The 11836-nt window shown below is 45.4% G+C and overlaps 1 protein-coding gene across 2 annotated transcripts in view; it reads left to right on the top strand.

Annotated features, from left to right (window-relative positions):
* The first annotated feature begins 6577 nt into the window (after positions 1-6577).
* Positions 6578-11836, top strand: part of XYLT1 (xylosyltransferase 1) — a 192246-nt gene continuing 186987 nt past the window's right edge. The window contains exon 1 of one of the 2 annotated variants that reach the window (XM_075767886.1): positions 6578-7195. In XM_075767886.1, coding sequence (XP_075624001.1) covers positions 6965-7195 — 231 coding nt within the window. In that variant the 5' untranslated portion in view covers positions 6578-6964. The remainder of the gene's footprint in view (positions 7196-11836) is intronic. The other variant, XM_075767887.1, reaches the window with a different exon arrangement.

Genomic DNA, 11836 nt, shown 5'->3' with positions numbered 1-11836 from the left:
ACTTGGCTGCTAGGAACTGCAGCAGGAGATGCAGGCTACCTGTTCTGTTCCTCTTTCCTGGGGGAAACAGCACGTTCACACTTCCCCCCACACACACCCCGGGCAACTTGGTCCAAGGGCTTGGAGAATTTACGCGAGAAACATAAAGTTCAGCAGAATTTCACCGGGCATACAGTACCAGCTCCACCTCGCACACCATTTTCTGTGGGACTACCCAGTGCGGTCAAGGGACACGAGTGCATCAGTGGCAGGCAAACGATCTGTTGAAGCTGGCAATACTGGGTTTGACATAATACCATAAACAATGTTCCCTGACATAAAATGTTGTATTAAATCAATTACCACAAAATGGCCCTGTTTATGAAGAACAGCCACACTATTTCATGAGATATTTTTATAGCAAGCTTTCATACAGATGAACTTCTATTTTATCAGAAGCTTCAGAATAAAACTTCATTTGCCTTTAAAATACTGTATTTTTCAGTCTTAGGCAAAGTGAAAAAGTATTGAAATCTTCTTTAAAAAGCTTGTTTCCTTTCTAATTGTTGTTTATGCAGCAAATGGTAGTGATGTCTCAATGAAAGTTTAGACTTGTGGAAAATGTTGCAGGTGAGTAGTGGAAGAAATCTCTACATATACCTTGCATTGGTATGTCATTGTAATAAATGTAGTCTGAAAAACTCTGTTGGTGTTTTGAAAAACTAGCTAATCACATAAACACAATCTACAGTGTCACTCTTCATGCAAAAGTCTTCTTTTTTTTCTTCCCCCCCTTTCATTTTCTGGTTTTGGGTACCACTTGTCTTTTTCCATCAAGTGGGAAGATTAAAAAAAAAGCAAAACCCAGAATGAAAGCCCAAGCCAAAGAAACCAGTTCCTTCTGCATCTAAACAAAGTGCTATTTGCAACAGTCGGTGGCTGGTTCTAACTTAGATAATCCAAAGTAGGTCACCTTCATGAGTCTTCCAGACTTTCCAACTTAGTAACTTAGAAGGATAATAATACAATTTTTAGTTAATGAGAGAACATCAGAAAAAAGAACTGCAGGAAGCTGTGAACTGCAATATCTCCTTACCGAAGACAGAATGCCACATGGCAAGAACAGATGGGTAATCCTTCCGTGATTATCCTCGACCACTGGCTGAAAAAAAATGCTGTCACAACATTAAGGGCTGTATATAAAGTACATATACATGACATTTCCCCTCATTGGTAGTAAAAGGTTATATATGCTAAGAGATTATAACGAAAAAGGGGCGCTTTAATGTGATGGTGAAGGGAATAATTCTTCTATTCTCCTTCACTTCCTGAAGTGGAGCATATGCCAAGGTCCTGAACTAAATTTATCTCTCAGAAGGAAGAAGTAATATATATTCCACATATGTGTTACATATTTTATATAAATTGAACATAGAAAAGTACCTGCTTTTATTGTCTTTGACTATACTGACCCAGAAGTGAAAAATAAGGATTATTTATGTTGCTAATTTATAGACACTGTTACCAGAATGGAATGTTGCTGTTAAAAATTTGGCTTTCGCACATACATTGACACCAGAGTTTGCATTTGCAAACTATTAAGTGGCAAAACGGAAGAAGGGTGGATTAAGAATGGCTTGCTGGAACTTCAAGTTTTACAAAACCACCAGGACTAAAGGCATTTCTTGCACATAATGGTCACATCTCCATTGCCTTTAGTTCTGCCAATGCATGCTGAGAGAGAACCTGGCTTTTATAACTCGCTTTGAGAGTAGCTAGATGTAAAATGAGTATGTCACAAGGAATCTTGGGGTTCTGTTTGTTTATGAAAAGAAGCGATGGAATAGTGAAAATTCTTGGTACGGTATACCTGAGTGGTGAAGAATGTACTTGTAAACCATAAAATGACTGGAGAACACAGAGTCAGTTAACGACGGTGCTGTGGTTCCAAAAAATCAAGATACATTTCCCTTACCTTTGAAGTATAGCAATACGCCAGTGTTTAAAAACAAAAAGCAATGAGTTGGGAAATTGTTGCAGAGCAGACACTGAACCGTAGTCTGAGATGGTGACATTTTTATCAGCCTCTCAAAGAACAATTCCCTGCCCTGTTTTGCTCTTTCAGATTTGATGTGTAGACCAGGAAGGCTGCCAGCCTCCCGGGGAAAAGGTGTATGTCCTCCATATGCGCAACGTTGCACTAAAATGATTAGGAATGGTGTGCTGTTCAGGCTAGTGATAGAAGGAAAAAAAAAAAAAAAGAAGTTGCCACTTTAGGGGAGAAGCTGAAACCTCAGGAAGATACCTCTACCGCTACTGCAGATCACTCATAAAGCAGTGCTCATGCTTGTGGCCTATTTTCAATCTTTTCTATTCCTAAGGTGCATTCCTTAGGTGCTGTGATTTTTTGAAATCATGGGAATATACACAAATTTACTAATTGTTCTGGATTCTTCACAGATTTCAAGACTGAGTCTATTAGAGACACCTATTCTTAGACAAATCAGTTCATTCCCAGTTACACCTTTTTCCCCTTCACCCTGATAACATATATCTGAAATCTAAATTTTGATGTGAGAGGGACACGACTGTTTTTAAGAAAAATGCAAATCTTCGCTCTGAAATAACTCAGTCTTTCACTGATTACAGAATGTGCTTCTAAACCGCCTGTGAGTCAGCCTGTGAGTTGGAGTTCAGATAAGCCTGTAGTGTTTGTTCACCAGATGGACCGTAAGCTCTTCAAAGTAGAGGGAAGGATATTGCTTATTAACATTGCTCTAAACTTCACTTACTTCTTGGTACAAAGTCTGGTTACTTGATTCAATTTTAGCCTGTATCTACACTGAAGGAGGAGGAAATGTATTTTTATAACAGGATAGGTAAATCTAACAAAGTAGATCAGAGTAAAAATTTTACTGGAACGGAGTTTGGTTCTTTTTTTACATCATTCTAAGTAGCCAAGATCGATACCCACCTCCTCTCAAATGCACCCGGGCTGAATTTACACATACCTATGCAGAGGTAAAAAAACTTAAGCCAATTATCTGTTAGGATTTCAGAGCACATTAGCCGTCACATTAGTTACCCTTGCTTAAAACACCATCTCTTTGACCATTAAGTGCAACCATGATAATACTTGCCTACTAAGAATCAAATCTGGTTTTTCTCTTATATACTTTGTGCTAGATACTAATAGTCTCACATAACAGGGGCAACATCAGGAATTTTCAGAGTGGCAACTCTCTGAAATGTCCTCCATGTAGCCAGATTAAATATTTTCTGATGCAACATAGCTCACTTGAGCTGCCATTATTCATGAATGTAGAAAAGTCCATTTTATGGTTTCAACTGCTATGTAATTTCTGATTTTAGTGTGTTCTTAGGGTTTGTACAGTTCAGTTTTTCAGTTTTAGTGATTTTTTTTTTCATCTTCAATTTCTCAAGAAGCTCAGCCTTGCCCTTTTTACTTTCTAGTTTGAATTAGCACAGGGAAAGATAATTAGTTAAATTATCGTCCTTCTTACTTCCATTTGGCTGTTTTCTTTATCAACAGAAGAAGGATGTTTTGAGCAGTTAGTGGTCATTGGTCACAGCACGGTTTTAAAAATGAATGCCATACCTACTGCACTCTCCTTTCCAGATTTTACATAATCTCTGTAAATACAGGGAAAGGATGATGTCGTCAGAGAGGAAGCCTGCTCTTCTCCCTGCTCTGCTTTTTCACTCACTGCAGAAGCATCTCATGTTGAGACTCCCACCCATATGCAGGGCTGACTTTACACTGAAGACTCAGATCTTTATGGCCTATAAATTATTGTGGTTTGGATACAAATTTTCTCTCCAGACGTGCTTTCAGCAGGACACACATGAGAGTGAGCATGCACTGCTGTTCCTCACTGCCTTATCAGTCACAGTAATTATATGCAGAGATTAGGAAAATTCACAGACATTTTCTGGTATAAAAATTGCCCCTGAAAATCTGGAGGACATTTTCCAGTAGGTCATAAAAATTTTAAGGAACATGGATCACAATTTGGTCATAATTACTGCTGTGCTCCTCTTATAGAGAGCAGTGTTGTGCTGTGCTAAAACACTGCCTGGCTTAAATGATGCTTTTAGTGGTTGTAGGGCTTCAGTTCGAATGTGTCTCCCACTTCACAATGAGGTACGCAGGACCAGAATCGGCCCCGAGGTCTGTGGCTCTTCAGAGCTCTTAGTGATTTGTCTGGCCTATTCATAGTCTGGTTTTTGTGTCTCCTTGAGCACCTCTTGCCCTCTAAAAGCCCAAGGGAAGGCTGCATGGGGCAACCACATGCTAAGACCACAACTTCCTTCTGAAAAGGCAGGCACTTAATCCCACGTGGAAGACACTTTTATCTAGTATTTGTCAGCAGATTTGCTTGAGTGTAGTTATAATGCCCAATTATGTGATGGTTTGGAATAAAAATTATCCATCAGTTTCCTGAGCTGTGCAGACTCTGTCAGAATGTTCAAGAACACTTTGAATCTCTCTCATTTTTTTGTTCAAACAGCTCACTTCGCTGTACTGTGTGACCAGCAAATCCGATGCATGCGCAACTGGTGCAGAAGCCTGGCACTGTCAGAATTTGTTATCACGGGCTCTCTGCCCATAAAGCGCAGTTCGCCATCACCACAGATGGCAAAAATGGACGCTGTGCCGTTGCACGAACTGAAGGTCGGACAGGCGGTTCTAAGCTTTCACACAGAAAGAAGCCTTTCCGTGCTGGCTTTCCTGGAAGTTACTAATGGTGTATTTTGAGTACTCCATTTAGAGACACCTTGAAATCAGTGGTACTCTGGCTGCGACCCTGTTTGAAACTGTGTGTGTGTATTTGGGCCTGATTCAGATCTCTCTACTGTCTACGTGAGGAGTAACAGCATTGAGTCGATGGTCCTACACCAGGATAGAGTTGCTATGAAGTGAGTTATCTAACAGCATCAGAGGACAGAACAGGACCAAAGAGCCCAGGAACTGCCATGTGTGGAACAACACCTTGCTTGTTTTTCTTGAGGATACAATTTCCCATTGAAGACTCAAAATTCATGTGTTAGGAACAACAGATTATTTATTCCTAAACCTGATTCCTCCATCAGATCATGAGCTTATTATTAAAAATTAATTGTAATATTAGAAAGCCTACTTGTCAAATCACACACACCTCTGTAAAGCTGACTACTTGCACAATGCTTCTTACTACTAACCTGCTGCGTACTTCATCTGCTTCTGTAACACTGCAACAAAAGATACATCCTGTGAAATTTTATTTGTAGCCTCACTGGACTGTGAGGAATATTCCCTTAATAAAGGATGCCTCTGAATCTTACTACTTGTTTCATTGTTCCGCAGATCAGAAACTAAAGCACTTCCAATGCAAACAAAATCCTGCTGGTCTGTGCAAATCCTACTTGGCTGTCATTTATAAAAAGCAACTGTCCTTATCAGAAGATACTATTTTTCACCTTTGGATTTGGTTTGTAAAGTGGAATTAGGCTTACAAAAAGAGGCACTGTGCAGGCGGATTAAAAAACCCTCCTGACTTCACTACTATCATCAGATAATGAGATCTCTCAGATTAGAAAGCCAATACCAGCATGGGAGAAAAAGGCAACTGAAGCCATCCATTACGTACACTTTTTAGACACTGTGCATTTAATTAGTCACCTCGCGCCTATGCCTGGTACTTGCAAACCTCGCAGGGCTGTGGAGGCGTTGCACCTCGCTCTCATTCTCACCCCACTGAGGCCAAATGCTGCCAGCGACCCTTTCGCTTAAAAAAAAAAATATCAGTCTTGGGGGATTTGGACCATTTTTGCCTGTGAATCGGTTTGCACGTATTTGTGCCAGTGTTGCGCACAGGGATGGTTGTTTCCCAGATGGGGGGGAAAGACAGTGTCTTTAAAGACGTACCTATGCTGCAAGCAGTGCAACCTCTCGGCCGTTGGCAGGCCTACGCCGACCGAAGGCCCCACAGACTGAACGCCGCACTCGCGTCTACTTTGAGCGGAGTTGGAGTAACAGCCTTTCAAAAGTTGTCCGGTCAACAGCTACACGGCAGGGAAATTAACGAGTATACACGGAGTTGCTGATAAGCTGCGGAAGTTAGTCGATTTATCGACAGAATCTTCCTTCATTAAGGAGCGCAAGCCGCGCTGCCTTTTTGCTGCGGCCATTTTTAATGCGCCCAGCCGAAACGAAAACTCCCCATCTGAAACGGCTGTAGGTCAGTGAGGCGCGATTTTTTTTTTCTTTTTTAAAATTTTTAAAATACTACTACTAGTGGAATAGAGGCCGAGCACCGGCCCTCACAGCGGAACCGCCTGACGGGCGGGAGCGGGGAAAGGCGACAACCGGGCGCGAGGCGACGGGCGCGAGGCGGCACCTGGCGGGAACCCGCCAGGTGCCGCCTCGCGCCCGTCGCCTCGCGCCCGGTTGTCGCCCACCAGCGGCGGCAGCTTTCCCTCAGAAGATGGCAGTCGTTTCCCGCCCCGGTCGCGGCGTCCGCCCGCCCCGCCGGCCCCCTCCCCTCTCCCGCCCGCCGTGAGGCGCGGAGCCGCCCCAGCCCGGCCCCTTCCCCTCACGCAGGGCCGGGGCTGGCTCACCCACCCACTCGCCTGCCCGCCGGCGGCAGCAGCAGCCCCCGCTGCCGCTCCTCCTCCGTCTCCAGCCCACCCTCCTCCTCCTCCTCCTTCCTCTTCCTCCGCCAACCCCACCCCTCGCCCCGGGGCTGGCCCGGCCGCGGGCTGCCGCGCCGCCAGGGCTCCCCGCCGGCTTCCCCCATCCCCGCACGCCGCGCACACCTCCTCCTCCACCACCCGCCACCCCCCCTCCCTCTCTCCCTCCCTCCCTCCTTCCCCACCTCCGCCCTCCTCCTGCTGACGTCTGGCTCTGCCCGGCTGAAAACTCCGTGCCGCGGCGGATGCGGCGGCTCTCGGGAGCGCGGCAGCGGCAGCAGCAGCAGCGAAGATGGTGGCCGCTCCGTGCGCCCGGCGGCTGGCGCGGCGCTCCCGCTCGGCGCTGGTGGCGGCGCTCACCGTGCTGCTCCTGCAGACCCTCCTCGTCTGGAATTTCAGCTCCCTCGACGCCGGCGAGGAGCAGCGCGGCGGCACCGCCGGCCGCGAGAAGCGAGACCGCGGCGGAGACCAGCGGGGGCACCCGCAGCGCCGCGGACCCGCCGCCCCGCACGGCAAGGCGATGGTAGGCGGGGGGCGGCGGGGGGGGGGGGGGGGGAAGCGGCTGCGCCCCTGTCTCACGGCGTTTCTCCGCGCTTGTGCGGAGGGGGCCGCCCGGCAGCCGCGGGGAAGTTGGGGCGAGTGAGGCGCCGCGGTCGCCCGCGGTTCGTGTCCCCCCCACCCCGCGTGGGCGCCTCCCGCCGCCGCCGCGCAGGTGCCGCGGTGCGGGTCCGGTCCCGCCGCGTGGGCTCCCACCCGCGGCCGGGGTCCTGGCTGCCGGCACGGCCAGCGGCGGCGGGAGCGCCGGGGGGCCGCGGTGCAACGCCAGAAAACGCATCGGTAGGATCCTCTCCTGTCCTCCCCGCTCCCCGGTGCCCCTCCGGCACTGCCAGCCTCCGCAGCGGGCGGTTCAGCATCCCCGAACTTCGCTGGAGGGCCGCCTGCCCGATACGTTCCTGAGGGTTTATTTCACTGCTACTTTATTTTTTCCACCTGAAAACGGCACAGCCGCTAGTCTTTATTGCACAGCTCTGTCAGGCCCAGTAGGTGACAGGCAATGAAATCTAATGCGATCATTTTATTAACCACTAAAAACTCAAGGATACCGAAACTGTGCCCTCTTGCCCTATCTTTTACCGTTTTATTTTGCAAACTCTCAAGTTTTCATTTAAATGACTTGGGCCTGGAACCACAAGGGATTGCAAATATTGCCAGTTGCATTTCTGAATTTTCTAACAGGCACGTGAAGAAGCAAATTAACGGTGTTCTTGGTCAGTTAATGCAAACCTCGTACGTGTTAGTGTGTACCACCAGTATGTAGTATTCTTCAGCTCGAGAGAAGCTGCCTTTGGTTTTCATTTAATTCTTTTAGCAGAAGGCTTATGTTGAATAAGTGTTGCCTCTTAAAGTATGCATGCATATTTTTGTCTGTTTCTGTATTTCTGTCTTGAGAGAGAAAGCAAGAGCTTGGGGCTCAGAGGTGACTTATCCTCATAAATGACTGTGGGTGTTTCGACCACAGAAAGGCTGCAGAGAGAACCGTGCCCTGAGCACACAAGTGCTCTGTCACTAACATTTGGGACAACTTTCTGAAAGGTAGTACATACCCATCTAGTGTGTGCAGATCCTGCTGGGCTTTCTAGATGTGAAAATTAACATTCTTGCTTACTGAGTTCAGTTTTTGTCTCTCATGTAATCTTGGCTTGGTGCTTGCTGCGTTCATAAATGTAACGTTCAGGCTCCACTATTTTTCCTCTAGTAGTCTGCCCTCTGCTTCTTTTCCTATCTGTCTAGTCTTTTCTTCTTTTGTCTTTCATTCTTCTCCAGCTTTTTTCCTTCCTGGTCTCCAGTGTGGGTTATCAAAGGTTGGGGGTGCTGGTACCTGGGCAGGTGGGGGGCCGGGAGGGGGCAGGCTGCACCTGGGGCTCCAGCCATGCTCCCCAGGTTTTCTAAGAAATAATCCTCTTCTTGGGCTCCAGGGCAGCATCAGAATAAGTACCGTTAGCAGTTGTCCTACAAATGTCCTGGCACAGTGTCCAGTTTGCGCCCGGTATGTTGGAACAAATGCTGTGTTCGGGGCCGAGAACTAATTGTTTCCCTGCTGGCGATACATGGACGTAGAATATGATTGTTTTGATGCTGGCAGTTATGAATCACTCCTTTGTGCATACAGATTTGATCAAAGACCTAAAGATGGAGCCCTGGGGTTCCGAATAGAAAACATGTTTTAAAACGTGTACTGAGTGTACCCACTTTCCCCTTGCTGTCTAAATGACTAGTGTGGATCACACTGGGCTGTCCCACAATGTCTGACATTGGTGTTGAAAACCCCCACAACACTCAAGACAAGTGACAGCATGCTTGACAATGCTTTGTCAAGAAGTGATTTGGCAATACTTCCTCAAGATGACTTTATGATACTTGTGGCTTTGCTTAACCTACACACTGGGAAGTGGCTGCCATCCTTAACATTATTTTGTCAGACTACAAAACCCCACACTTAGTCTATTGATTAAAATGCGTGCTTGGTGGAAAAGCGATAGGGAAATTGGATTTGTGCAGTTTTCTGCCTTAACAGTCTCACAGCTTGCTTGAATTGGTAAGTGAAGTTCTCAGGCACTCCTGGCATGCAAATGTTGATTTATCTAACCCTGCCTATGTTGCCTGTCTCAGAGGCAGGCCCAGTTTTGATTTCAGACTCAGTTCATGAGGAAAATCTGTTTAATGCAATTACATGATATAGAATCGATGTGTAAGAAGATTTATTTTTATGTTGCTTTGTTTCTGCATTATAATACAATTTATGTAATGCCTGAGCAAAGTTATTCTCCTCCTCAATCCAAGTTTCCCTTAATTTGCGTACGTCAAATTGTTTTGCTACAGTTGGAGAAGCTGGCTGGTGTGAATACAGTAGTGCCGTTATATCCAACTGGTTTTGGGTTAAGTGCACCTGAGAGACCCTGCAAGGATTTTTCAAAGATTCCTCAGTCTTTCATTTTAACCAAAAAAGAATATTAATTTTAATGTGTCTTTGGTCTGTTAATGGAGTGGTGTGTTTAATACATCTTTGGGGAGTATGTTCCTGAAAGGCTGCTAGATGTTTGTCTGTGATATAGTACCCAATGAGTTTTTTTTTTCTCTGAAGAGAGCCTTTAACACACAAATGTCCTGATAACTGCCTTTACAAGAGCATTTATGCTAAATAAAGTGACGCAAACCAGATTTTGGACACTTTGCAGAAGATAGCACTTCTCAAACCTCTGTCTGAAAGTTGCCATATGAAGTTACAGTGGTATTATTTATCTTGGTTTTTTTCTTTGTGTTTGACCTATGTACCAGACTAAAATGGTGGTACGTATTTTATTTTACTGAGCTGGACATAAGTAGTATGAGGACTTGGTAATTTACGTCTGTGGGAAAAGAAACACAATCCTTTGAAACAGGTGTTTAAGAGGTATTTAGACTTTTATTAAATGTTGTCAGATACGTGTAATAAGCAATTTCATTTGGAAAATGAAATAACATCATACTGTAGTAAAAAATGTTGCCACTGTACCTGTGCATAATTGAATATGAATTGCCAAGTTGGCAGGAAGAAACAATTTTGAATTGAGCTATTTTGCAACTGAAAACGTTTACTGGGCTAGATCCTCTGGCCAGCTACATCTGGAGCTTTCATTACTCATAGGCAGTTTCTTGCAGTTGTTCCATACTTAATTAAACCAGATTATAGATACCTTTTAAGAAGTATGAATTGTATCGGTAGTAGAGACTTCAGTGGGTGCTTGCAACCACGTACGATGTTTGCAGCTGTTCGGCACCCTTTGCACAATCTTTATTCATTTAGCAAAACTCAAGCGTCAAAGCAAGCAAGAATTAAGCTACCTTTTGAGAATGGGTTGACTTTTATGTAAGGGTGTTTGTTTGAAAAGTATGCAACAGCTTTTTGCAAAAATACCATAAGCATGCTGCTTACTCTCAGGCTTTTTAAATGCAGCCTGCTAGCGATGGTGGAAGGGGCTTGTTGGTGGATGTTGCATGTTGGGAGCCCAAAGGGAAGAAGAAGGAATGCAAATCCCTGCTCCAGGGCTGCTGGTGACGAGAGGGATGTGACAGCAGAGCATCTGCCGTGGTCTTAGCTGACGCCCAGCGTTGCGCTGAGAGGCAGTTGTGCGTTGCAGTGATGTGCTCACGTTACCCAGCTGTGGCCTCTGCCTTGGAATGAGGCGTTGAAGGCAACGGCTGTGGGTACGTAATGCTCTTTCGTGCCCTGTGGCACCGTTGGGTTTTCATTACCGCTGTTTTGCCATAAAGCAAAAATGCCAGTCCATTGTTACTGTGTCAGCTGAGTGAAATACAGCTTTTGCCTGCTGGTGTGGGATCAAAGCATTTCTTTAGTCTGAAATTTTGTGTATTCATTTTAAAGAAAGGGCGTGTTTCTTTCAGCATCAAGCTGTCAAAGGAACCAAACAGAACTATTGATAGCTTGAAATGTTCAGAACTGTAAAATGAAAAGAAAGTGTTGTGTGTTTGGGGACAGTGAGGATTATCTGGTTTAACTCCAAGCAAAAGTTAAGCTAGGGAGGACAGTCCTAGTGCCTCTCCTCATTTTCATTTCTGCAGTGGGATATGTGGTATTTCTTTTTCCCCTGGGAACGTGGAGAGTGGGGCTCGGTCCACTGCTCCTCCATGGGCTCGTCAGCTCAATGTGCTCAAGCAGGCTATATTTCTTCTTGCTTGTTCCCTCTGGCTCACTTACGTGATGCATGCTGAGCTCCACCAGGTTAAGGATGCAAGAAGCCAAAAGTTATTAACATGTGTGCCTAAACTCTGTAATACCTGTTGGTTACTGAAACTAGGAAAGGCATCTAGCTGCTACTCTGCTCAACGCTAACAGTTAAAAAAGCTGTGATCATTTGTTGTAACTAAATGCAGACTAGCAGCAACTCTGTAATGCTGGAGGAAACTAGGGGAATTGTACAGGAAAGAAAATCCAGGAAACTTTACTCCACTTTCTCTAGAGCCTGTCCATCCATCAAATATTTTCTCCCCACCTTTTCCAAATGCTTCCCCAAAGAAAGAAGAGTGCAGAATTCACCTTGTGTATCAAGCAGAAGCTTGGTGTTTTTTCAGGTTTGGAGAGTTTTCCTTTGAAGGAGTATTTGCC

This window comes from Balearica regulorum, chromosome 15 (genome assembly GCF_011004875.1).
Source record: "Balearica regulorum gibbericeps isolate bBalReg1 chromosome 15, bBalReg1.pri, whole genome shotgun sequence".
Lineage (NCBI taxonomy): Eukaryota > Metazoa > Chordata > Aves > Gruiformes > Gruidae > Balearica > Balearica regulorum.
Note: the sequence above shows the minus strand (reverse complement) of the source record. Positions and strands in the feature narration are given on the sequence as shown.